This window comes from Aulonocara stuartgranti (genome assembly GCF_965226115.1).
Source record: "Aulonocara stuartgranti genome assembly, chromosome: 23".
Classification (NCBI taxonomy): Eukaryota; Metazoa; Chordata; class Actinopteri; order Cichliformes; family Cichlidae; genus Aulonocara; species Aulonocara stuartgranti.
In genome coordinates, this window is record NC_138958.1 from 42,897,078 (window position 1) to 42,922,631 (window position 25,554).

The 25,554-nt window shown below is 42.4% G+C and overlaps 1 protein-coding gene and 2 long non-coding RNA genes across 5 annotated transcripts in view; 2 read left to right on the forward strand and 1 right to left on the reverse strand.

Moving 5' to 3' along the window:
- Positions 1-132, reverse strand: part of LOC309700436 — a 4,445-nt gene extending 4,313 nt beyond the window's left edge. The window contains exon 1 of the long non-coding RNA XR_014274661.1: positions 78-132. This is a non-coding gene — a long non-coding RNA (uncharacterized lncRNA). The remainder of the gene's footprint in view (positions 1-77) is intronic.
- Positions 133-2,184: 2,052 nt separating this feature from the next.
- On the forward strand, positions 2,185-11,767 carry LOC309700000 (uncharacterized protein). 3 transcript variants are annotated; one of them, XM_082523317.1, is made up of 8 exons: positions 2,185-2,295; positions 6,772-6,962; positions 7,077-7,185; positions 7,463-7,880; positions 8,278-8,437; positions 9,006-9,141; positions 9,321-9,374; positions 9,549-11,504. In XM_082523317.1, exons 2-8 carry the CDS (start codon positions 6,773-6,775, stop codon positions 9,571-9,573), a joined length of 1,092 nt encoding a protein of 363 aa, XP_082379443.1. In that variant the 5' UTR covers positions 2,185-2,295; position 6,772; the 3' UTR covers positions 9,574-11,504. The 3 variants fall into 3 exon arrangements, with proteins under 3 accessions (XP_082379443.1, XP_082379442.1, XP_082379444.1); XM_082523316.1 differs by having other exon boundaries at positions 9,321-11,767; XM_082523318.1 differs by lacking the exon at positions 9,006-9,141 and having other exon boundaries at positions 9,549-9,600.
- A 534-nt stretch (positions 11,768-12,301) lies between these two features.
- Positions 12,302-15,532, forward strand: LOC309701372. The gene is made up of 3 exons (XR_014274959.1): positions 12,302-12,424; positions 12,728-12,834; positions 14,508-15,532. It is a non-coding gene; the product is annotated as an uncharacterized lncRNA (long non-coding RNA).
- The last annotated feature ends 10,022 nt before the right edge of the window (positions 15,533-25,554 follow it).

Genomic DNA, 25,554 nt, shown 5'->3' on the forward strand with positions numbered 1-25,554 from the left:
AATGAAAATAAAAAAGAGCCCGAAGGAAGATTAAAAAATGTCAACAGTGCAGAAAAACAGTATAAAGAGTGACTTACTCCTGACTGTCTCTGATCTTAGTTTCAGATGTCTTATTTATCTTGAGATTCCTGTGTGAAAAACGGAAAAATTTTAAAACAGTTAAAGCTGCAGAAACATTTACAGGGAGTGCAGAATTATTAGGCAAGTTGTATTTTTGAGGAATAATGTTATTATTGAACAACAACCATGTTCTCAATGAACCCAAAAAACTCATTAATATCAAAGCTGAATGTTTTTGGAAGTAGTTTTTAGTTTGTTTTTAGTTTTAGCTATTTTAGGGGGATATCTGTGTGTGCAGGTGACTATTACTGTGCATAATTATTAGGCAACTTAACAAAAAACAAATATATACCCATTTCAATTATTTATTTTTACCAGTGAAACCAATATAACATCTCCACATTCATAAATATACATTTCTGACATTCAAAAACAAAACAAAAACAAATCAGCGACCAATATAGCCACCTTTCTTTGCAAGGACACTCAAAAGCCTGCCATCCATGGATTCTGTCAGTGTTTTGATCTGTTCACCATCAACATTGCGTGCAGCAGCAACCACAGCCTCCCAGACACTGTTCAGAGAGGTGTACTGTTTTGCCTCCTTGTAAATCTCACATTTGATGATGGACCACAGGTTCTCAATGGGGTTCAGATCAGGTGAACAAGGAGGCCATGTCATTAGTTTTTCTTCTTTTATACCCTTTCTTGCCAGCCACGCTGTGGAGTACTTGGACGCGTGTGATGGAGCATTGTCCTGCATGAAAATCATGTTTTTCTTGAAGGATGCAGACTTCTTCCTGTACCACTGCTTGAAGAAGGTGTCTTCCAGAAACTGGCAGTAGGACTGGGAGTTGAGCTTGACTCCATCCTCAACCCGAAAAGGCCCCACAAGCTCATCTTTGATGATACCAGCCCAAACCAGTACTCCACCTCCACCTTGCTGGCGTCTGAGTCGGACTGGAGCTCTCTGCCCTTTACCAATCCAGCCACGGGCCCATCCATCTGGCCCATCAAGACTCACTCTCATTTCATCAGTCCATAAAACCTTAGAAAAACCAGTCTTGAGATATTTCTTGGCCCAGTCTTGACGTTTCAGCTTGTGTGTCTTGTTCAGTGGTGGTCGTCTTTCAGCCTTTCTTACCTTGGCCATGTCTCTGAGTATTGCACACCTTGTGCTTTTGGGCACTCCAGTGATGTTGCAGCTCTGAAATATGGCCAAACTGGTGGCAAGTGGCATCTTGGCAGCTGCACGCTTGACTTTTCTCAGTTCATGGGCAGTTATTTTGCGCCTTGGTTTTTCCACATGCTTCTTGCGACCCTGTTGACTATTTTGAATGAAACGCTTGATTGTTCGATGATCACGCTTCAGAAGCTTTGCAATTTTGAGACTGCTGCATCCCTCTGCAAGATATCTCACTATTTTTTGACTTTTCTGAGCCTGTCAAGTCCTTCTTTTGACCCATTTTGCCAAAGGAAAGGACGTTGCCTAATAATTATGCACACCTGATATAGGGTGTTGATGTCATTAGACCACACCCCTTCTCATTACAGAGATGCACATCACCTAATATGCTTAATTGGTAGGAGGCTTTCGAGCCTATACACCCAGTAAACACCAGTATGTGGGCCCCACATGGGCTATGGGGGTTCCAAGTGGGGATGGGCTTACAATGGGCATCCAATCTGGGACCCACCTGGGTTAGCCAGGTAGGACCCACCTGAGCCAGCCCAGATGGGCTATGTTCTATGGGCACCATATGGGTAACATATGGGAAGTTGCATGAACAGGCAACTGAGTTTAATGACCTTAGTTAAGTATAATTATTAGTCATGTGTAAGTATAAACATGAATTAAGATGAAATAACTGATAATAAATTATGCCACAGGCAGCATATGTATATTTAATTAATAACAAAATATACATATAAAATATATTAATATAAGTGAAACACAAAGAACAGATATGACTTAAAATTGTAAGACGCTTAATAAAATAAAATAAATGGTTTTACATTTGAGTGGGAAAAAAATTTCACTCCATGTAGGAGGGTTAGGGTTAACCCTTTTTGAAATCTCGCGTTATTTCATGAAATATCACGAGGTTTTCTTGAACCCGGCCCCCCCCCATTCTGGAACATTCTTCATTTCCCGCCCTTGGACAAAGCTGACAGTTAAGCTGACAATTTTTGGATTAAGTGCATCTTTGAGCTACGAACTTATCTGCAGTAAGGGTAAGAACTTTTTTGACTTAATTTGAATCCCTAAGTATAAATGAAATGTTTACAAAGTTATGATGCTGCAAAGTAATGAATGGCACAAGTGCTGGCAAACTTTTTCCTAGCACTCAAGCAATGCTAAGCTAGTTGAAATTTTTACGTAATGTTGGATTTAGCCAATTTTCACAGTTTGAAAGCATTTTCTGGTGTCCTGTATACTGCTTAACTAGCACCAAAATTAATTACTGCATGTACTTAACATCAAGTTGTACTTAAACGTTATCTTGGTTTTCTCTATGATTAGTATTAATAAAGGACTGTATTAGACCAATTTAACGAAGTTCTAATTTTTTAAGAGGAATATGGGAGGGTATTTTCACTATCAGAGCAACCAAAATTGCTTTGGTGTTGTCTTTATCAGCTTCATTCCTCACCGCTAAGTGATGAGGGTAGGCCATGGCCATGAGCAACTAGTCCCCAGCTTTTGCCCCTGTGTCAGGAGCATGCACAGCAGTCAGAGAGGCAGATCAGTGAGCACTCTATTTCTGTAGAAGACATCATCATTTTTCTTGCCATTGTTTTCATTTTTCCAGAAAAAGCAAATAAAATATAGGTGTTCTTGATTTGTTTGGGTTTTTTTTTTCATACACATTTCATACACATTCATGCAACTTTATGTGTGTAGTTGTTTTAGTGAGAACTTAATCAGAAATAGTGTACTGACTCTAGAATCTGCCTCTCACTGTTGTGCAAGCTCTGTACATGAGGGAAACTGATTATTTAAGCAGAACTGATCGGTCTTGTTAGGGCCACAGTGCCAACTCCTTTTACTATGATTGCTGTGGCCCTCCTTTTTTCCTTTTGTAATGTATATTTGGCTAGAATCTACACATTTATTTATTTATAAAAAAAAAAAGCAATTGCTCTTTGGATGTGGTTCTAAAGATCTGTGATCTTTAAGTGTTTGTCTGGTGCCTGATTTGTGCATGTGCACTGTTATTTTAATTTGTTTCATTATGGCTTAAATTTGTTTGAATTTTGTGCATGCTCCTTTATCAACCTTCCTTCATGGACAGCTTGTGTGATTATTGGCCAGGAGGGTTTGCAATGATCTCAAAACTTGAGATGTTTGTTGTTTTGATTATGACTTGGCTGACTATGGCTACTTATAAATTGCATAGTCACACTATTACATTAATATGTTATTAATATCTGTATATTGGTTTGATTTTGCTGTTGGACAGTGGAGTGAATAGTAGCAAGGGTTATGTGTGGTTTATCTCTTTCTTTATTTTTACAGACTTTGACATAAGAAGCAGTGTATATTTCAAAATTCATTTATATTCAAAATTTGATTCATGCCAGAAATATACTAGTAGGAATCTTTTTTTGAGTTTGTAACAATTAGAATTGTTACTTTATAAAGCGATGTCAGGGTCTTTTATTGTAATACAACAGCTTTTAAGGCTGGTGTAAGCATCACAGCAGATGTCTTTATGCCAAAGTAACTGAGGATAAAACACAGAAAAACATGAAGGAGATTTTCCTGGAGTGGCTTTTTAAATCAGATAACCTTAGAAATATTCTGCAGTTGAACAAAAACTGAAGAAAACCATGAATCAATATATGAACATTACCTGATGCTGCTGAAGTAAAGCAGAGCAAAGTTACAGAGGTTTTATTAGAGGTTTTATTAGAGGTTTTATTAGAGAACAAGCTGAGTTTTTTGCAATTTGGCATAATTTGGCACAAAAAAACAACTGACAACAGCGCTAAGCACAACCGTACACTGATGTATAATAAGCAAGGGAATAATGTGGAAAACAGATTTCAGATGGGGAAACTTTTCTCGAAGTACACTACGAGAGAGCTGTGCAGGAAGTGTGATTTTTCTTTTTTTTTCTTTTTTTTTTTTAAATTGTGGTGAAAACAAGACAGCAAGAGGGAATTAATGACAGTATTTATCAAATATGAAGCGTAGTTTGGATCTTCTTTTGCTGCTGGTTCAGTTAATTTTGGTTGGAGAGTGATGAAACCTGCATCATCAGAATTAGTGAGCTGTCGGCTTTCAGCCCTGACGGAGTGTCAGTGTACCTGCCCTCGGCGAAAAAGCTGACATCTCACACATTTTGATGCATCGGTTCCGCGCTTTGTGTTTACATCTTTGTTCCTATATTTCTAATACACAAGTGACAGCCAAATGCTAAAGTGAATGAAATTTAAGAAAATGGCTTTATTAACCACGATTAATAACATGTAAATGTGCTTTGGATAGTTGTCAGGCCCCAATAATATTTCTGAGTAAGGACCTGTTGATGTAGTTAGTGTAACCTATCCAAGCTGTTACCCAGGTGACTGAAAAATACTACATTTTATCATTTTTATACATTTTATCTTTCAGAAAGCAATGGAGCAATCTGAGAGGACAAAGAGAAGAAAAATAGCTGCGAAAGTTGTTGAACATTTACGTCTCGTTTCACAGCAGAATGAGTTAGATCATCATCAGGACTTAATTTTTTTCTCAGATTCTTTTGAGAATAAACCCCTTGTGGAAGAGTACCATGATTGCGATGAACATGCTGGAGTCAGTTCACAAAATGAACAATCTGCAGACATTTTTTATGATGCTTTGGACTTTGACGTGTTTCCTGAAGACTCTGAAAGTGGGGTGTCTGAGTTTAATGAATTTGATCTGGACGATGACTGTTTCGATTCTGATGCTTTTTCAGACACACCAGATGATACAAAAGGACTTGCAGAGTGGGCTGCAGAATACAATGTGTCACATAATGCTTTGTCTGCCCTTCTTAAAATTCTTAGACAGAAAGGTCTTAATGTACCACTAGATGCTCGAACATTGATGTCAACTGCCCGCAAATGTAATGTGATAAATGTGGCTGGGGGATCATACTACCATTTTGGTTTAAAGAATTCAATTGTTGCAGCATTGGAGCTTTTAGATTTTGATTTAAAGAAACTAACAAACAATCTAACACTTAGAATTAATGTTGATGGTCTACCTTTATTCCGCAGCAACAATGTTAGTCTGTGGCCTATTCTGGGTAGAATCAAGGAGATCCCAAATTGTGATGTTTTTGTGATCGGGTTATACTCAGGTACAACCAAACCTTCTAATGTACAGGAGTACTTGAATGACTTTGTACAAGATGTAAGGGCAATTATACAAGATGGAGTTCAGTATAATGGTGTCCATTTCAGTGTTGCTGCTCCAGATGCATTCATTTGTGATGCACCTGCTCGTGCTTTTCTTAAATGTGTGAAGGGACACACTGGCTATTATGCGTGTGAGCGGTGCACTCAAAAGGGCATGTATGTGAATAGGAGATTGTGTTTTCCTGAAATTTCTGCTGAGAAAAGGACTGATGAGACTTTTCGTGCTATGGCCTACAAAGAGCATCAGGTTGGGGTGTCACCTCTGAATGAGTTGGGTGTGGGACTAGTCTCAGGTTTTGTGCTGGACTATATGCACCTTGTGTGTCTGGGGGTAATGCGAAAACTTATTTATCTTTGGTTAAAAGGTCCCCGAAAATGCAGACAGTCTATGCAAATTCTAACCGTGATTTCAGCATTCATGGTTTCTGTCAGGCAACATTTGCCTAAAAGTTTTGCAAGGAAACCAAGATCTCTCCTTGAAATTAGCATGTGGAAAGCAACTGAATTGAGACAATTTTTGCTTTACACAGGCCCAGTTGTTTTATTTAATAATATACCAAGCCAAATGTATAGACACTTTATACTTTTATCTGTATCTATAAGAATTCTTCTTAGTCCTGATTTGTGTATTGAGAACTGTGATTATGCAGAGGATGTTTTAAAGCAGTTTGTGAAAGATTTTGGTTCGATTTATGGTCTTGAATTTGTTGGTTATAATGTACATAATTTAATACACCTAGCTGAAGATGCGAAAAAGTTTGGACCTTTGGACAGTATTTCCTGCTTCCCATTTGAAACCTTCCTGGGTAAACTGAAAAAGATTGTGCGGAGGCCTCATAAACCTGTGGAACAAATTGTCAAGCGCGTCTATGAGACGCAAAGTATTCAGAAGAAAAGAAAAGAGAGGATGTCTGTTCCCTCTCCTCTTAAACAGCCTCATAACTCTGGACCAATAACAAGTGATCTTGGAACTTTTAAGCAGTACAGAAAATACACTGATGGACAGACATATGTTTCTTGCTCCATGGGAGATAACTGTTTCAATGTAGGGGGAAAAATTCTTATTGTGGCAAACATTTTACAGGATTGCCAAGTTGTCAAAGCACTGTGTCAGGTCTTTGAAAACTGTAATGCCTTTTTCAGCTATCCATTGGACTCAACATGCCTTGGAATTTACTTTGTTTCAAATCTGTCTAAACAAATGAATCTTGTATTACTTGATGAACTAAAACAGAAAATGGTGCTTTTGCCACTGAAGTCTGGATATGTGGCATTGCCACTGCTGTACTAGTTGGCTTCTTTTTGCTTTCTCACCAGCATGCATCCATTTGCAGTTGTTGATTTTCTGGATGGTGGAGGTGTATCCATAATTCCTTGCAAGTGGTTTACAGGACCAGCGGAAGATTCTTGGCCACCAGGGAGAGTCAATATCAATAAGGCTGTAAAGGATGGAGTTACTCCAGATGCAAACTGGTCACAGTACAGAGTTCGCATCTTGGGGAAAGCTGGTAAGAAGCATTTTTGTTTATTGCTACCAAATATTCTGTCATTAAAGACAGAACAAAAAATTTCCCTGTAATTTCACTAACAACATTTTGTTGATGTATGTCAAAAATTTACAGAAAACTATGAAAATGCCAGGGTGAAACTGCGGAGGTCTGAAGCAACCTCTGATCTGCAGACTGAGTCAGATTCTGGAAGCAGATTGGGAAAAGGGAAGCGGAAAAGGAGGTAATTATGTTTCTTTAAAACGCCTTAAAAGCAACAATTTATTGTGGTGATTATAAGAAAAACAAAAACAAGCTGACAGTATCTTTAGCAGACCATTACTGCTCACCAGATTTAGATATGATCTTAAAATAGCACTTTGTAACTTTTTGACTTTTAAAAATCAGTTTTAGACTCCTTTTGATGCCGGACTATACATTAATGTTTTTAGTTTGTAGGACTAACCAGTAACTAAATTGTTTGTGGGTTTTTTAAAATATTTTTTTAAATTCATTTTAAGGCCAGTGATCCAGTCAAGCTCGGATGAGGATTGGGACAACGCTGCGGAACAGCCAGAGACCTCATCAACATCAGCAATGGAGAATAGACATTCAAGTGAAACTCCCCACCAGAACGTCACTCATCCATTTGTTCAGCTACCACCACCCTCAACTCCTTCACCTGTGGTTTCACAACCAGTTCCAAGACAACTTGTACAAGCCACCAATACCAGCATGTTTGTACGTGTTCTAACCCTCCTGGAAGACATTAAGGAGACTCAGAGGATCCACAGTCGAATGCTACAGTCTCTCCTCAAACAACGTGATGGACCAGTTGCTGCAGTATTACCCGAGGGTGCTGTTTTTCCTCTCCGGACAGTCGCAGACGTGGAAGCACTGGAACAAAAACTGATAGACCCTGTCTTCCTGAAAGAAGTGGTAAATAATAATGATGTAATGACAATAATTGATTAATGCCTCAATCTGCGTTTTATGCTAGCAGTTATGATTAAGGAAAGTTGGTGTTTGTTCAAACATGGTCAGTGCAATGAAGTGGCGGAAGGTGAGCTCCACAAAAGTTGCTGTTTTTGAAAATAAAATAAGTTGTACTTTACAAGTTGTGCCACGCCAAACCTTAAGAAATTACTTTTGGTGGATCAGTCATTTAGCTCTTTGCATTTACATCAGACAGTGTTTGACTTTGATACTTAACTCTTTCTCAATCAAATAGCATCAAAATTATTAAGCCTAATTACTGTGTAGCTGTGCAGGTTTTCTTTTAGGTGTGACTGATGGTACTACTGTCGGTAAAATTATTGTCCTTGTGTGTCCTAAGGTTGCTGTTGTGGCAGAGATCGGAGGGAGCACTGTTGATGAAGCCACCAGAAGAATGATGGCCTTCATTATGGACAATGCTCTTTCCAGGCAATATAACTTCGTTGGGCGCCATGGAAAGCGGGAATTTCGAGGGCTTAAGATTTTTGAAGTGCTATATGGTAAGCTCATTAGTTGTAAGATATTTTGTTGATGTTTGAATAACAGATGCTCATTTCAGCTGTAGTCAGTCTTCCAATCAATTTATCAGAATCAGAATACTTTATTGATCCCTGGGGGAAATTATTTTTTGTTACAGTGCTCCATTTTAAACCAACATTAAGACAAGACAGACAATACGCTAACTAAGAATAGTACAATATATACATATATATATATACATACATACATACATACATACATAAGTCACTTATAAATAAATATTTGGAAAAGAAACATGTGTAGCTGTAGCAGCAAACAGTGTGTTAAGTGGATGCGTTGTACAGGGAGATGGCCACAGGCAGGAATGATTTCCTGTGTCGTTCAGTGGTGCTTTTCGGTAATCTCAGTCTCTCACTGAACGAGCTCACTGATTTAAGGTTTTAATACTTTGGTTCTACATTTATGTGAGATCTTATGCCGTGTCACAGTATAAATATAAGTATGTAACAAAAAAAGAGAATTACAGCTGTGTCTTTAGATTCAGTAATATAGTCTCACTTTCTTGTGGTCAATATCTGTGCTTTACAGGCAGCTTGAAAAAAAATGCTCTTACAAGCCAGATTACCAGAAAAGAGGCAGAAAAGGCAGCATCCAAGTGGTTTATTGGTGCAAGAGATAGAGGAGGAAATCGCATGGCAAGGGCACAGTGTCGCGTGCAGGAGAGGTATACCTTAGTGACTCGGTTTAGATAGACTGTGGAGATTAAATTAATTACAAATACTGTATTATTGAGGGAAATTATGTTTGGGTTTTTTATGGGGGGGGGGGGGGCATCAGCTCATGTTGTTCTGGAGGGTGATGGCTGCTGCCAGGAATGACCACATATTTCTCTCTGGTTTGCAGCATACTTGAAGACAGCTCTCACGAAACCGTTTTTTGGTTCCTCACTGTGTTACGGTATGTGAACAATTTCCAGTTATGTTTAGCAGTTTGTGCAATATTCTTCTTTGCACAATCAGCTCCAGGAACTCCAGCCAGTCAAACAACTTGATCAGCACAACTTTCAAAACAACTCCAGTAGTATTGCAAATCTGATGTTAGTTGTGAAAAAATGCACTTTTTTTTTTTCAGGACCAATGGATCACTGAATGAGTGAGAAGCTGTGTTTCAGTGCATTTCTTTTTCGTTTAAACTGTATAACATTGATTTGTTATTGTTTTGTGTATACTGGGGACCTTTTTTGTCAACATGTTCTCTAAACAAAAAAAATATTTGTATAGTATATAAAAAATTACTGTTATACTGCATACTGTTTTAAAATGTCATATTAATCAGTATTAATAAAAAAGATAAACTGACTTTGTTGTACAGGTGATTTAAATTTTAGCTTACTGTAGTATCCAAAATCCCATCTGGGCAAGCACACTTGGGGCCACCATGGAAACTGAGGACAAAAGTAGCTGGGTCCCAGGTGGGTAACCCAGGTGGGCCCCAAATATCAGACCCGCTTCTACCCATCTTGGTCCCACACTTGTTTATTGGCTGGGCCTGATTTGGGGCCCATCCAGAGCCCGTCATTAACCCATCTGGGCAAACACACTTGGGGCCACCATGAAAACTGAGGACAAAAGTAGCTGGGTCCCAGGTGGGTAACCCAAGTGGGCCCCAACTATCAGACCCACTTCTACCCATCTGGGTCCCACACTTGTTTATTGGCTGGGCCTGATTTGGGGCCCATCCAGGGCCCGTCATTAGCCCATCTGGGCAAACACACTTGGGGCCACCATGAAAACTGAGGACAAAAGTAGCTGGGTCCCAGGTGGGTAACCCAAGTGGGCCCCAACTATCAGACCCACTTCTACCCATCTGGGTCCCACACTTGTTTATTGGCTGGGCCTGATTTGGGGCCCATCCAGGGTCCGTCATTAACCTATGTGGGCAAACACATTTGGGGCCACCATGGAAACTGAGGACAAAATTAGCTGGACCCCAGTTGGGTTTCCCAAGTGGGCCCCAAATATTAGCCCTGATGCTCCCTATTTGGGCCCCACGTATGTGTGTTGACTGGGCAGCTTGGAGTAAGACAACATGCATGAAGAGGATGATGTGGACAAAATACTCATTTGCCTAATAATTCTGCACTCCCTGTATTTGTGCCACTCCAAAAAATCATTTCTGTCCACTATGAGATAAAGGAGAACAACAGCCTGATACCTGCAGGCCTGACAACAGGAGATGTATCACTGCTGTAACACCTGTAACATTCAGCAGTCGCCTCATTGTTCTGACACACACAACAAAAACTACACTACACACTAACTACACGAGATTTGCGCTGAACGTCTCAAATCTCTCACATCTCCCCACACCGCCGTCACTCCTAAAACTTCCCCCCGTTTCTTAACAACAAGATGTCACGTTGCCATATCATTTTTTGATTGGTCGACATGGTACTTTTTTGAACCAATTGGAAAGGTGGGGGGTGGGGTTTGTTTTTGCTCACAGGCTTTCGAGCCTTTTTTCTTATAAAACGCAGTTTTTACCGTTTCTTCCCCCAGTAAATATAAACAACGACAATATTCAGGAAGAAAACCAAACATTGCATATTTTTATCATAACTCTGGTTTTACGTGGCCTATCAAGACAATTTAAAAACTGGTATAAAGTCCACACTTTTTCCGTCAATTGTTCCGTCTGTCCTGCTCACATCTCCAATGGTTGTACACGTTGTCATTAACGTGGCTTCACTCCACATCAGCCACGCTGCTTTGCTAGCTAAAACACCGGTGTCGGCACATAAGGACGCTGTCATAGCCTGTCAATGACGTTGATTGGCTGCGTATATACGCATCGGCTGAACTATGGGATAAGGTGGCATCGTTCTAATCCCATATGGGAGCAGCCTGTCTCTTACTGACTAACACTGCAAAACAGAAATGTTAAAGTATTAATTTTAATTTCAATTCAGGTTAGTTTTTTTTTGTGCGCACCGCAGATTTTCTGTGCGCAGAGACCGTGCCAACAGTGCGCAATTGCGCACGTGCGCAGCTTAGAGGGAACATTGCAGAAGACCCCAACAATTATATGAAGCCCTATGCAAGTAGGGTGACACACAAGTAGGTAGGGATGGCATTCTCAATATCACTTATCAATATGATTCTCTTATTGATTCTTTTTGGGTTCTTATTGGCTCCACTTTGAGCCCTTCCACAATCTCTAAGCAGCATATCTTAGGCATTACATTCATGCAGTGCCTTCGATATGCCGCTGGGTCAAATGTTTGTACATGTTGGAGGTACTGCCTCTCCTTGTAGAGATCGGTACTGGGGTTGTTAGTCAAAAAAGTAATACATAACACACATTAAACAGAACAAAAGTATTATTTACTCATTACACTACTTCAACTAATTACATTACTTTTGTGTTACTCTGTAAAATAGCTGAAACACATTGTCACATTATAACCAGTATCAGTATAAACCTTAGGAAACAGTCCCACACACCAACACAAATCCCGGTCCTAATGAGGACACACATATGAACTTTCTCTTAGTATTTAGGTATGAACACAATGTAACAATGAAAGCCATGCAGCCTTTAAAGCGATCGCCACAGTGATTCTACTTTGGAAACACGAACAGGTAGAAATGGAGGCGTCAAGCCTGATCGTTCAACCTGATTGTTTGGCCTGCAAATATGCAAGAAAACATTTTTTTTCGTAAAACAGTAGAAAAGCCAGCTATGAGTGACAAACTACATTTGCATGATGCTGTGGTCATGTTGCATTAAGTTTCTGAAACACAAACAGAGAAGTGGTACATTTTCTTAGAACTGGTGCACTGGTGATGCGGGTGATAATTTAAATGATTACATAAGGCGGTGCTGCTGAAATGTATAAAAATCAAAGTGGCAAGAACCAAGTGTTCTTTGTTCCAGTTTGACTGACTTGAACGTAACAGCGTGTCTCAGCTACACTCTGCTCATCTCGAGTCTTCGCTCCTCATTTGGTAAGAATGTTTTGTTTGTACAATAAAAATATTTAATTCTCAACAGGCTCATGTTCTACACCTCCAAGGAAGTATAACAACCCTCGCTCCTGCCACACTTTACCTACTTTTACAATCCAGACACGGGCTTAAAAACATGCTGACATTATCTGGGTTCTGTGAGCACACAAATCCTGCATAAGCTACATGCATGTACAGTTTGAGACCAGTCTTTATGTTAGATAATCTTTCATTTTCATTCACACTGACTATCAGATGTTGCCTATTCAGTCATGTATTTGATTTATTGTAATCTTTCGCCAGCTTCAGAGCCTTTCACCTGCTGCTCCACACGACCCACTTGTGCCTGAACCGCTGCAGGTTAACCAACCAACAACCACTCATTCACTCATCAGTGAAGCAAAAATAAGGTAATCTCATGCTGGATGCCTTTTAGTGCAGCAAAGGTCGTGAGGTTCTTGAGTTGAGTTTTATTCGTTTTCAGATGTGCAGTACAGATTTGTTATTACAGACCAAGCCACAATACACGAGGAGATGTGAGGAAAGCTTCCAGCGTTTACATTTATGATGATTTCATGTCCGAGTCGACGTTTAAGTTCTTGCAAATTGTTTCATTGTGTGATGTAAAGATTTCTGGCTGGCGATCAGTTTGTGAAAAGACAAAATCAAAATTCTAATGTGTCTCACTATAAGACATTTAGATTCAACAGCAATTTAAGACTCGGCCCCTTAGTTCCAGTAAAAGATACTCTTAATGCTTCTACACACCAAAACACTTATGATACGTTCATGCTCCATAGTCTGTGGGAACAGTTTGGGGATGGCCCCTTCCTGTTCCAACGTCACTGCACACCAGTGCACAAAACAAGATCCATAAAGACATGGATGAGCGAGTTTGGCCTGCACAGAGTCCTGATCTCAACCTGACAGAACTGCTCATAAATAGAGCAGAGACTGCAAGTTAATGTGTGAGATCAGTGGCTGACCTCATAAATTCCCCATACACTCCTAAACGCTGTGGAAAGCATTTACAGGGAGGCCGACATCATATGGATTAAAAATAGGATGTAATTCAAGTTTATATGTGTGTGTGAAAGCAGAGGAACAGAATCTTTTGGCAACATAGTGTATGTAACAGTAGAATATGAATGAAGGGGAAGGAGTGTATGAGAAGTCCCTGAGCACCCAAAGACAAAAGCAAAGTAACTAAGCAATCATTCAGCAGCTGATCCGACGCTTCTTGCTGGGCTTGAAGCCAGAATAGGAGCAGGCTCAACAGGAGAGGGCTGGGTGATAGTTGAAGCCTCTGCTTCCTGTTAGATTTGTATTGTTGGATTGTCATTTATGCTTAGAAATATATATTTATATATGCTTAGAAGTATATATTCATTTGTAGATTGAAAGAATGTCTCATCCTAGGAGGTCTGTAACAACTCTGTGTAGCATGAAGAGGGGGGTGCGTTCACTCCTCTTCAGAGGGTTCTGGCATAGATCACACACCTCCTAGGAGAGGTCGTGTCTTCTCTTGCTGATGGTTTAGCAAACACACGTATATCTGTATGAGTGTAAGAGCCTTTTGTTCAGATGGACCGCTAGACTCCTGCCACCAGCTTTGGGGAGTCTTCACAGGGTCACATCTTGACCCACACACACACACACACACACACACACACACACACACACACACACACACACACACACAATGTATTCTTTGTCCACATGTATACCTATATGAAACCTCATATGTTAATGACCCTATGCATATTCATGTAACCACAATAAAAGGAGTGCTATGGGGAACCTGGCTGAGAGTCTGACGGAGGTCAAGTGGGTGGAACGACACTTGGCTCCAGGCAGGTCTCTCTCATGCATGAGTAACACAAAGAACTTTGCCTACTTGTGTCTTGATTTTTGCTGTGTAGTAAACTGTGGTTTATGCTACAAACCTATCACTTCCCATTCTACTTTAGGAACCACAAGTTAGCATGTAGACTCAAATTTATTACATATTTGTTGCAATAATTTGTGCTTTTTCTGGATAAAATTCTCAATCAGAATATTGTTTCTGTTTTATCTTCACCAGGTAATAATGAGGATCCTGTTTATCTGTTTGCTGCTCATTGCCTCTGAGAGTTCAACGCTTGAAGAAGACGGCTATGGCAAGTTTAGAAGACAGCACATAAACGCCAGCATGACTGCAATGGATTGTAATACGGTTATAAAAAGTAAACAGATCTACAATGTTGACAACAGCTGTAAAGATACCAACACGTTCATCCTTGATAATCCAAGTGAGATCAAAAAAATTTGTGTTGAGGGAAAATTTGATGAAACACTTAAAATGACAAAAAGTCACAAGAAGTTCAAAGTTGTTAAGTGTGAACTAAAGAATGAGGGAGCCAGAAAACCCAGATGCCAGTATCGTGGTAATCTCCTCACTAACAGATATGTTGCAGTTGCTTGTAAAGATAAATTACCTGTACACTTTGCAAGAGACATTCTGGTCTTAGACGGCTAACAACTAGTGTTAAGTATGTTCAGGAAAGCCCCTAATATTATTTTTTCTTTTCTCTTTGGTGGAGGCAAAACTTAGCTGTGAAGACTGTTAACCTGTAGCTAAACAATGAATTTGAATCTCTCTAAAACTGCAAAGTAATCACAGAACATCGAACGATTCCTGAAGCTCGTGTTGCTTTGAGTTTGTGGTCCAAAGCATTAACATGTCGTAACAGTAACATGCTGCCACTTGTTCAGTGATTCTGTCATCAGCCATGGCTGGCTTGTGACGCAGTGCCAAAGGTGACTGTGTTTCTGTGATACTTTTACAGTCTGGGGGATGTCAATGACTAGTCTCATGATCACACACATTTCACTGAACACACATGAGCTGTTTCTCTGTCAGTCACAGCAGGAGGAAGACTGTCGCTTTTTTGTCTTTTTACCTTTGACTCTGTCATTTCTTTTGGAGCTTAGTAAACAACCTGAACACGCGTTAGCCACTTTTTAATTTCTTTCTTTGTTTTTAGCAGCATTCCAGGGCTGTGTGCTGCCCAGCAATTTTGTTTTTCAAAGCATGTTTCTTGTGTTTGAGCAATAAAAAAAGTTACTAAAAAAACCATCTGGTTACACGTCATTTTTCTTTATACTACCTGAGCTGGTACATAATAAATACATACATAATAATAAAAAATGTAATCGAGTTGGCGCATGGTAGTTTGTGTACAGCTGTTCTCAGTGTTTTCTCTCTGGGTTCAATGCACACGTTGCTTGAATTTATAACATTATCAAAAAAATAACAAATTAACATAATAAAATTATACCAATGCATTTTTCCCATTTAGTCCATCATCAGCAATTAAAAAATGGCACTGCCTTTGTTGAATATTTGTCTTCATATCAAAATATTGTTCAAGCTGTGATCAGTTATTCACAAAAGAACTTCTATTGAATAGTTAAATTAGCTTTACAGTGTGAATATTATAGATCACTTTTTGTATCCAAATAAATGCTGTGCTCAGTTTTGCCTCCATAAAGTTCTACTATGGTAAGTGGCAGACATAACGCTAAATAATACAATAGTTCCTGGATACTTCCATTTATGTCTTCATCATCTGTCATCTGTCTGGTGAAGGTACAGACATTCTGTCCTTCAGTAGAAGTAGAGATAGTGTTAAAAAATTACTCCAGTAAAAGGGCCTGCTTAAGTTTTATTGAAGTCCAGCAAAAGGCGATACAAACGTAAAACAGAATATAATAGAACTGCATGCTTTCCAGCATCATTACACATTTCATTCACGGTCGCTGCTCACAAGTGGCTGCGACTTTCCAGTCACCAGTCGAACACACAAACCAACAACAATTCTGCAGGAACCAGTAGAGACTTTAAGCTGGTGTTCCAGATTAACTGGCGTCGCAGATCAACTGGCGCTGGTCGAATAGATGTGTGGTAGACTTGCTTTTAAGGAGCCGCTACCGACAAACCAGCAAATAAACATGAAATATTTCATCTGTGACATTTATGAGGTTACCTTAACAAAATATTTAAAAGTGTCGTGAGTTTACCTGGTGTTACTCCCATGCACGAGGTTGTGGTTAGTAACAAACAGAGCCAGTGTGATTGAGTCGACCTTTTTTTTTTTTTTTTTTTTTTTCTAAATGACATCAGAAACAGCAGTATGCGACATTACGTGATGGCAGAGCTTCAGTTCATCCTTTGTCATTTTTTTTTTTTTTTAAATAAATAGGACAGGGGGAATGAATGAGAGAAAGAGGGGGAGAGAAAGAAAGAAAACCAAAGGGGAGAAGAGACGGTGAGAAGGGGGGGGAAGAGAGAGAGAAAAAAAAAGAACTCCTGGGTCACCTGTATGGAGAAAAAAAAAAAAAAACAACAAAAAAAACAAACAGAGGAGACAGCAAACAACAAAGAGCAACATAATAATAGAGAAAACAAAGCACCATCACAATAAACTAGCTAGTCATAGATATCAATATTTACTAAATAATAAACGATATTGTGCAGCACGCAAGATAGACAGCGCACAGTGTGCTTTGAGGCAGCAGCCAAGAAAGCTTTAGTCCGCGTCTGTGAATACCCATGTGTGCATACCTGTGTGGATCAGCATGCTTGCATTCCAAAGGTTTCTCCATGTAATGATCTGCTAGGGAGTGTGGGGGGGCCACAGCCCCGTCCTCCAGGGTGTGAAGCGGGTATGGAGGAGATCAAAACTCCAGACATCCAGAGGCCCCCAGAACACAAGAGACCATGGAGGACCAACAGAGGGGCAGCCGCGCCACTGTTCCAGTAAGAGCCGAGGAGAGTCCCAGATGAGGGCTCGCCCAGCAGCCGCGGAGCAGAAGTCAGGGGGAGTTGCCGTGACGCGCCCGTGAGCTCCGCCGGCCCCCAGCTGTGCCTGAGTGACCGAGCCCCAGGCCGAGAGGCCGGGGGCACCCCACCTCCAAAGGGGGCCCGAGCGAGCCCCAGGCCCCAGGCCCCGACAAGCGGCCGCCAAGGAGTGAGCCGGTGTGTACCCGTGTACAAGTCTTTATGACACCCCCCCCCCCATAAATTATGAATTATCTTGCATAAATAGCTTGTTGATTTTCTTTAATCATTTCAATTATTACCAGCAAAAAAGTTGCATGTTTAATAATACGACCGGCTTTCTCTACCAAACCTATTTGCTGTATGTTTGTTAGCACAGTCGCTGGTGCTAACTAAAAACTTGCTAACTGAACTGAGACATCAGACATGAAAAGATGCGGACAGACAACACTATTTAATTGTTGGTTCAGACCAACCGCTTGTAAAAAGAAAAGAAGTCCTGACTAAAAGGAGGTAAATACCCATGTTGTTAAGTTAGGTGATGATATGTTGACTGGAGTTGGTCTCCTGTGAGGAAAAGCCAGAGGCTGCCAGTGATGTAGCCTACTGTGTAGGACCAATGTCTGTTTCACTGAATTGTAACTTAAGGAGCTGTTTGCTACAATACAGTCACACGTTTTGGCATTGTTTACCTATCTGCCATCCCTCCTGCTTAACTCTGTCATTGACAGCTGGCTGCTGATGGTTAGTTCAGAGCATAGGCAGTAAGGTTCAGAGCACACGCCTGCACACACCGACATACGGTGAATGACGGTGCGTGGTTGTAGGTTTGTTTGTTACAAACAGAGGTAGTCTATGACAGAAACGGTGAGTTAAGGATTAACAGAAACATCTGGTTCGCTGTTCTTTAGCTTGTCTGCAAAAAATCTGAAATACTGAATGTAAAATAATTGCAATGTAAGGAAAAGGAAATATTTGCCCTATTCGTTGACGTCTGCCACCATAAATCACAGCAAACTTTGATGTTAACACTGTGCTGTATATGTGGGGAAGGGGGCTTACTGATGATGGCAGTGGTGTGTTTGTGTGTGTGTTTGGTTGGGGGCATTGTGCTGTATATAGACTTGAGGGGAGAGAAAAGGTGACAGTGGGTCAGATGACCAAAGAGAGGGAGCGAAAACACAGAAGGCAGCTGCACAGGAGGGACGGATGTCCAGGAAACAGACATAAAAATCAACAAAAATAATTGTGCATGCAAACACACACTGTCAGAACACTGATTTGGTTTGTGTGGTTTCCTCTCTGAGGGCCTGGCTGTTGCCCTGGCCCTCAGAGAGTGACAGGTTTTCTTGTCATGTTTACCAAAAGGACTTGAGCCCCGTGTCAGGAACCAGTCACCCACAGATGACAGGGACAGAAAAGGATTTTGTTTCAGACATCATCACCTGCACAAAGCCTGCACAACCTGATCCTAGGTTTATAGTAGCGCAACTTTTCCTTGGTTGCATTACAGTGCCACTTTACAAGGGGTGCTGTGTTTTCACTGTGCCAAAGTTATTCAAATCAGTCAATCCAAGCAAGTGTGACCCTGCCTTTGTGAATGTAGGCTTTAGAAATTGGATAAAGGCTCTCTTCAGGTTCTCAGGACATGCAAAAAGTCAGTTACATATCCATGCCATGAACATCTGTGCTCAAAGTGGGAACACTGTAGCTTCACAGCTTTCTTCAGCTGTTGCCAGAAAACAGGAGGAAGCAAGGTATGGATTACTGAAGATTATAGGCTCCATCAAATACTTAGTGTTGCAAGGTTTAGCTCTACGAGGTCATGTGGGTATAGTTGTTGGTATAGTTTATTGGTGTCAATCCGGTTGTTCAGTGATGACGCGACCAATCCTACTTCCGGGTCTAAAGTAGTCTGCGTTTAATATGGCTTTTGTGTTGTTAACATGTTTAATGTTATGTATTTTCTTCTATTTGATCTCAAAAAGCTCCTAAAACAGTCAGTGATCACTGTTGACCTCCCTCGGCTTTTATTACCGCTAATCATTTATTTAAGCTCAGTTTTTAAAACCTTAGGATGTAACTACAGCCCAGCCCATGCAGCAGTATATGAATGACTAACCTCGTATTGCGGATGGATTATCTCAGTTGTTCTCCTGGTTGAAGTTTGGTCCTTTTACAGCATCCTGCCATGCGATTACATTTGTTCCTGACCACCGAGAACACTCACGTTAACTTTTATCAAGTGGAAAAAAGTTAGCTTGTTTATATTATGCTAACATAGCTGTGTCGCTAGCGGTCACGTAGCACATCATTATATAGCAGCTAGCCCAACTTCAGTAACCCTACAAACGTCACTGCTGTTTAGTTTTCTGTCTTCATTTATGCTGGAAGTGATAACAGAGCTGTACGTTTGAATTTGTTTCCAAAACCCCGCAGTCAGGACATGCTATATTGTATTTAGATAGAAGCTAGCGAGCTAACTCCCTGCTAACTTCTAACTCCGTTAAATGTCATAAATTCCGTTTTCATGGATGCCTGGATGTTAAACTCAGTTGTTACACCGGGTAGAGCAGAACGCTGATCATTTTATTAAAGATGAAAGACTTTAGACAGTTTTTCAACTCTCAGTAATGCCATAGTGATCGTTTGATATATGGACCTGCAGCTGAGTTTAGACCCAGACACTGCTAGTGACGTCAGACTGAACAACCGGATACAGTGATGCAAATGATTGAGTATACATATAAATAAGCAGAGTCACCATGTGGTATTTTTGCCATCTTGCAATAATTTCCTTAGGGACTAATAAAGTATTCTGATTCTGAATACAGCAGTGGAGAGGCGACAAGCAAAAATGCTTGAATATGAGTCACAGTGACATTAAAACTGATGAAGACAGTCATGGTTAGAGGCAGCAATGAACTTAAAAAGATACTTTAAATTCCACTGGTCTAAAATCTCAGGACTCAGGACCATCACAGCTGAAGAAAAATGTTTTAGTTTTTAGTTTACTTTTCCTGAAATAGAAGTTGTATAGCTGCAGTTTAACAGATGAAATCATGTTCAGTGCTTTGTCCTGTCAGTAAACACAGATTCTTTATTTGCACTGAATGGGACAGCATATTTTCACTGCTTTTAGCATAATGACAATAGAAGATTCAGATTCATTGAGTGTGAACGCAAACATCAACACATATGCACTCGTTTTGCAATTTTAGGCTCATGCTTTAAAAATAGTTGTACACGCTAATGAATGACTTCTTTTTAGTTTCAAAGTCTGACCTGCAAAGCCCGTCCACCCAGTGTCCTCCTCAGTCATGCTGGTTACATGATTGCTGTAGAAGTGCTAAACTACTGTGACCCGATTAATTGAATTGAGCTCACTCTGCAATAACTAATCAGTGAGGTGGTAGTTTAAGTACTTCATTACCAAACTGTGTCATGGTTGGCTGTGTGGCAGGCAAGCAGAAGTGGTGGACCCAAAATTGCAGGACTCTTGGAGATGGGAATAAACTGAAAACGCAGCCTTATTGCTGGAGGAATGATTCACGAAATAAAACTTACAAAAACAAAACTCTAAACCGAGGTGCTGGAGGACAGGACATTACAAACACACAGCAAGTTGAGGGTACGACGCGACGCTGACACAGAGAAACACAGGGCTTAAATACAGAGATGGCAGTAATCAAGGGATGAGAGACAGGAGGGGAACACACCTGGGAGAAATCACAGCTGACGAGACAGGGGAAACGTAAACTGAGCACACTCACATCACATAGCACTTTATATAGCCTCTGTAGGAATTATATCTCACTTATCTTAACTGCACTACTGTATAGCTCTGTGTAAATAATCATTCTGTACATTCGATAATTTTTAACCCTACAACTGTTTACAACTTGCATAGTTCCCATTTCTGTATAGCTGTATATCTCAGATTTCTGTAGTTATTTATTTCATATTCTGTATAGTTTTTCATATTTATATCCTGTTCATATCCTGTACATACTTATAGTTATAGAATATTCACAACATACTTCAATCTGTGTACATTGTAACATACCATAATAGACCCATTTCTGTAATATACTCACATATCTATATTATTGCTAATATATATTGTAATATATCTATATCACTAAAGCACTTCTGGATGGATGCAAACTGCATTTCGTTGCCCTGTACCTGTGTATGTAACAGTCTTCATTAATCCCATGCAAACGTACACCTATCTGGAACAATCCGGACATATTACAAAACAATAACATGATAAACTTGCCAGTTTGGAGTTATAAAGGAATTAAAAACTTGGAACATATATTGGAAGGAACAGACTTTATTTTGTTTGACAGACTAGTTACACAATATGGGATCAACAAGAAAATTTTCTTGGAATATCAACAAATTAAATCCATAGTAAAAAAAAAAAGGAATTTAATCCCAGTGAAGCTGAATTACAAACACCACCAAGTGTGGTACAATTTTTTTAATCTAACCCCCCCCCCAAATTATTGTCTAAAATATACAGAACACTTTCTAAAGTAGATGAATCAATATCCCTTCCGATTGCAAAATGGGAAGCAGATTTATCAATCAGCTTAGACCAAAACCTTTGGTCTCAGATATGCTTAAAAACCTTTCAATGGATCAGAAATCCCAGTTTGCCATTAATACAATACAAAATATTACACAGAGTGCACTATACTGGTCATAGGATGTTCAAGATCGGCTATACGTCTTCCAACAACTGCTCGGACAATTACATCCACGCTCTTTGGTTCTGTCCACCAGTTCAGAAGTTTTGGCATGAGATATGTGAAGACTTATCAAAGTGTCGGAAATGTAACATTCCAGCCTCCCCTTTGCTGGGCAACTTGGATGAAGTCACTGCAGAAATAAACACAGCCCACGTTGTTTTTACGGCCCTATGCATTGCCAAGAAAATGGTCCTCATGAACTGGAAAAATAAAAATAATCTTAATTCTAACCAATATAAAAACCATCTAATAGATCACATTAGTCTTGATACAGCCTCTGCCATCACATTTGATCAATCCCTCTGGACTACTTTGATTGGCTTCATCACCTAGTGGGGGTGGGGGGTCATGGTTTAGTTCTGCCTTCGCTATTGTGGTTGATATGGGGGTAGGGACGGCCTTAGGGCATCTAGTCAGAAACAAGGCCAAAAAAAACCAAAATGTCCAACACAAGCACAGGAGCGAATGGCGAAGCAGTTCAGGTGGCCGCCCCGGAGGTTGACAGCAAAACAAAAGAAAGTTCAAAAGTTCAGGTGGCCGACCAGGAGGCCAACGGTCCAGCAGTCCAAAATCCATGAGCTCAGGGGGCCGACCCGGAGGTCGAGAGCACAGCAGGTCAGAGGTCAAAGGTTCAGGGGCCCGACCCGGAGGTCGAGAGCACAGCAGGTCACAGTTCATCAGTTCAGGCGGCCGACCCCGATGGCAACGAAGTCCAGCTGACGGCCCGGAAAGCGGCCGGCAATTCCGAGGGGCAAAACGTGGCTTGGGCGGCGGCAAAACAGCCGCGGGACCAGGCGAGGCTGACACAGAAACAGAGGCCGAAGCTGGACCAGGCGAGGGCGAAGCAGAAGCCGAGGCCGGACCAGGCGAAGCAGAAGCTGAGGCCGAAGCTGGACCAGGCGAAGGCGAAGCAGAAGCCGAGGCCGGACCAGGCGAAGCAGAAGCTGAGGCCGAAGCTGGACCAGGCGAGGGCGAAGCAGAAGCCGAGGCCGGACCAGGCGAAGCAGGAGCTGAGGCCGAAGCCGGACCAGGCGAAGCAGGAGCTGAGGCCGAAGCCGGACCAGGCGAAGCAGAAGCAGAGGCCGAAGCCGGACCAGGCGAAGCAGAAGCAGAGGCCGAAGCCGGACCAGGCGAAGCAGAAGCAGAGGCCGAAGCCGGACCAGGCGAAGCAGAGGCAGAAGCTGGACCAGGCGAAGCAGGAACAGAGGCCGATGCTGGACCTGACGATAGCGAAGCAGGAGCTGATGCTGAGGCTGGACCAGGCGAAGCACAGGCTGAAGCTGGACCAGGCGAAGCAGAAGCAGAGGCAGAAGCTGGACCAGGCGAAGCAGAGGCAGAAGCTGGACCAGGCGAAGCAGAAGCAGAGGCAGAAGCTGGACCAGGCGAAGCAGAAGCAGAGGCAGAAGCTGGACCAGGCGATGCAGAAGCAGAGGCCGGACCAGGCGTAGCCGAAGCAGAGGCCGGACCAGGCGCAGACGATGAAGCCGGACCAGGCGTAGCACAGGCAGAAGCCGGACCAGGCAACGGCGTGGGCGGAGACACGGAGGCCGCAGCTGGCGTGGATGAGGCTGCTGGTGGAGCAGCTGGTGGCTGAACGGGCCCCTCGGACCCTCCAGCGGAGACAGGAGGCTGGACGGGCTCCTCGGGCCCTCCAGCGGAGACAGGAGGCTGGACGGGCTCCTCGGGCGCTCCAGCGGAGACAGGAGGCTGGACGGGCTCCTCGGGCCCTCCAGCTGACGAGGCATGAGGCTGGACAGGCTCCTCGGGCCCTCCAGCTGACGAGGCATGAGGCTGGACGGGCTCCTCGGGCCCTCCAGCTGAAGCAGCGGCAGGACCAGTAGGTGCAGAGAGTACTGGCTGAACAGAAGGCTGAGTGGGTGATGGAACAAATGACTGAGCTGAACAATGGGGAGCTGGCTGAGCTGCACAGTGGGCTAAGGGCTGAGTTAACGGAAGCACAGGAAAGTGTACTACAGACTGGGCTGCTAACAGAGCTAACGACTGAGCTATAGACTGAAAAGCATGCAGTAGTGATGGTGTTGGTTGTGGACTGAATTCTCCTGAGCCTTCAGTAGAAACAGGAACGGGTGCAGGCACCTGCTGGACACTAGCCACTCCCACCCGAGGAGTAGGTACGGGTGCGGAGACGGGCTGTATCCTGGCTGACCTCACCTTGGGGACTGGCATGGGTGCAGGGGTGGACTGGTTCACAGCCCCCCTCACCCCGGAAGCCGGGACAGGCACCGGCAACGGCTGGGCAACTGCCCTTCCCACCCGAGGAGCTGATACGGGTGCAGAAATGGACAGAGCCTCAGCCGGCCTGGAAACCAGAGCAGGGACCAACTGGGCCTCAGCCTCCCCCACCCGAGAAACTGTTACGGGTGCAGGGGTACGCTGGGCCCGAGCTGCCCTGGCAGCAGAAACACGAACAGGCAAAGGAGCAGGCTCAGAAAAACCAGTCTTAGAATTAACAGGCTCAGGGTCAACATGAACTGGGTCGACAAAAACAGATCTATCAAAAATGAACCCGCCGTCCACTTCATGTTTTACAGTCTTGGTATTAACAGTCTTTGAAGTCCTTGGGTTAACGGTCTTAGAGTGAGCTGACTTGGTAATGACTGAACCAGACTTAACAAAACCTGAACTGACAGAACCTGAACTGAGTGTTGTAGACCTGGTAGAAGTGTTCACAGTTTTTCCTTTAACCGCATGTGCGGACTTAGGCGAGCGGGTATTGTATTTGATCTCACCCTGTTCAGAGGGAGCAAAGCAAAATAACTGTTCCCAGTCCACGTCATCATCCATAAGGGAAGTTCCCCACGGATCAGAGGTGAGGATGTTACTTTTACTGTCAGACGGGACATGAGAATAGGAGTCATTGTCACTCACCACCGTGAGTTGCTTAGCGATGTCCAGTTTATGGCGGCGGGCGCGCCGCTTCCTGCGAACAGAGGAAGCTGGCGGAGCGAGCGACTGAGCCCCTGGTGCACAGAACGGTGACACCGAGGCTGGAGCGTGAGCGCCTGAAGCCACACGGAGGACTCCCACCTGAAGCGAGCGAGGCTTGGATGCAGGCAGCGCAACAGGCGGGGACTTTTGGCAGCTCTTGGGACCTCTGAGAGCTAGCCGAGTCCCGTGGAAAATGCACTCGTAATCGGGAGTACGCCACGGCTTCCAACGGAGCTCTTCCTCCAGTTGGGCGAAGGCTGCCTCCCGACGCTCATAGAGCTCGCGGTCTGCTGAGTCCATAGTATGTTCAGGTCGTACTGTCACGGTCTGGCTGGGGCAGACCGTATGTGTTGCAGAAGAGGACTCAAACGCAGACCAAAACGTGGTGTGGATTAACAAAACAAGCCGTTTATTGAGGCTAGCAACGAGGGTACAAAATAATAGGGCATCGGTGAAAACTAAACAATAACCTAAACTGGGTGAACTAATAACAAAACATGAAAAACCTTAACCATAGTGAACTGACAGAGATACCTGGAGATGAGACATGGATGAGCAGACGACCTGACAACGAATGACTGAAAGCACACGGACTAAAT

Excerpts from the sequence above, each read along its gene's own strand:
- LOC309700000 (XM_082523316.1), top strand. The coding sequence starts at position 6,773 with ATGCATCCATTTGCAGTTGTTGATTTTCTGGATGGTGGAGGTGTATCC. Across the intron at positions 7,186-7,462 it reads AAAGGGAAGCGGAAAAGGAG|GCCAGTGATCCAGTCAAGCT; the intron begins GTAATTATGTTT and ends ATTCATTTTAAG. Across the intron at positions 7,881-8,277 it reads CTGTCTTCCTGAAAGAAGTG|GTTGCTGTTGTGGCAGAGAT; the intron begins GTAAATAATAAT and ends GTGTGTCCTAAG.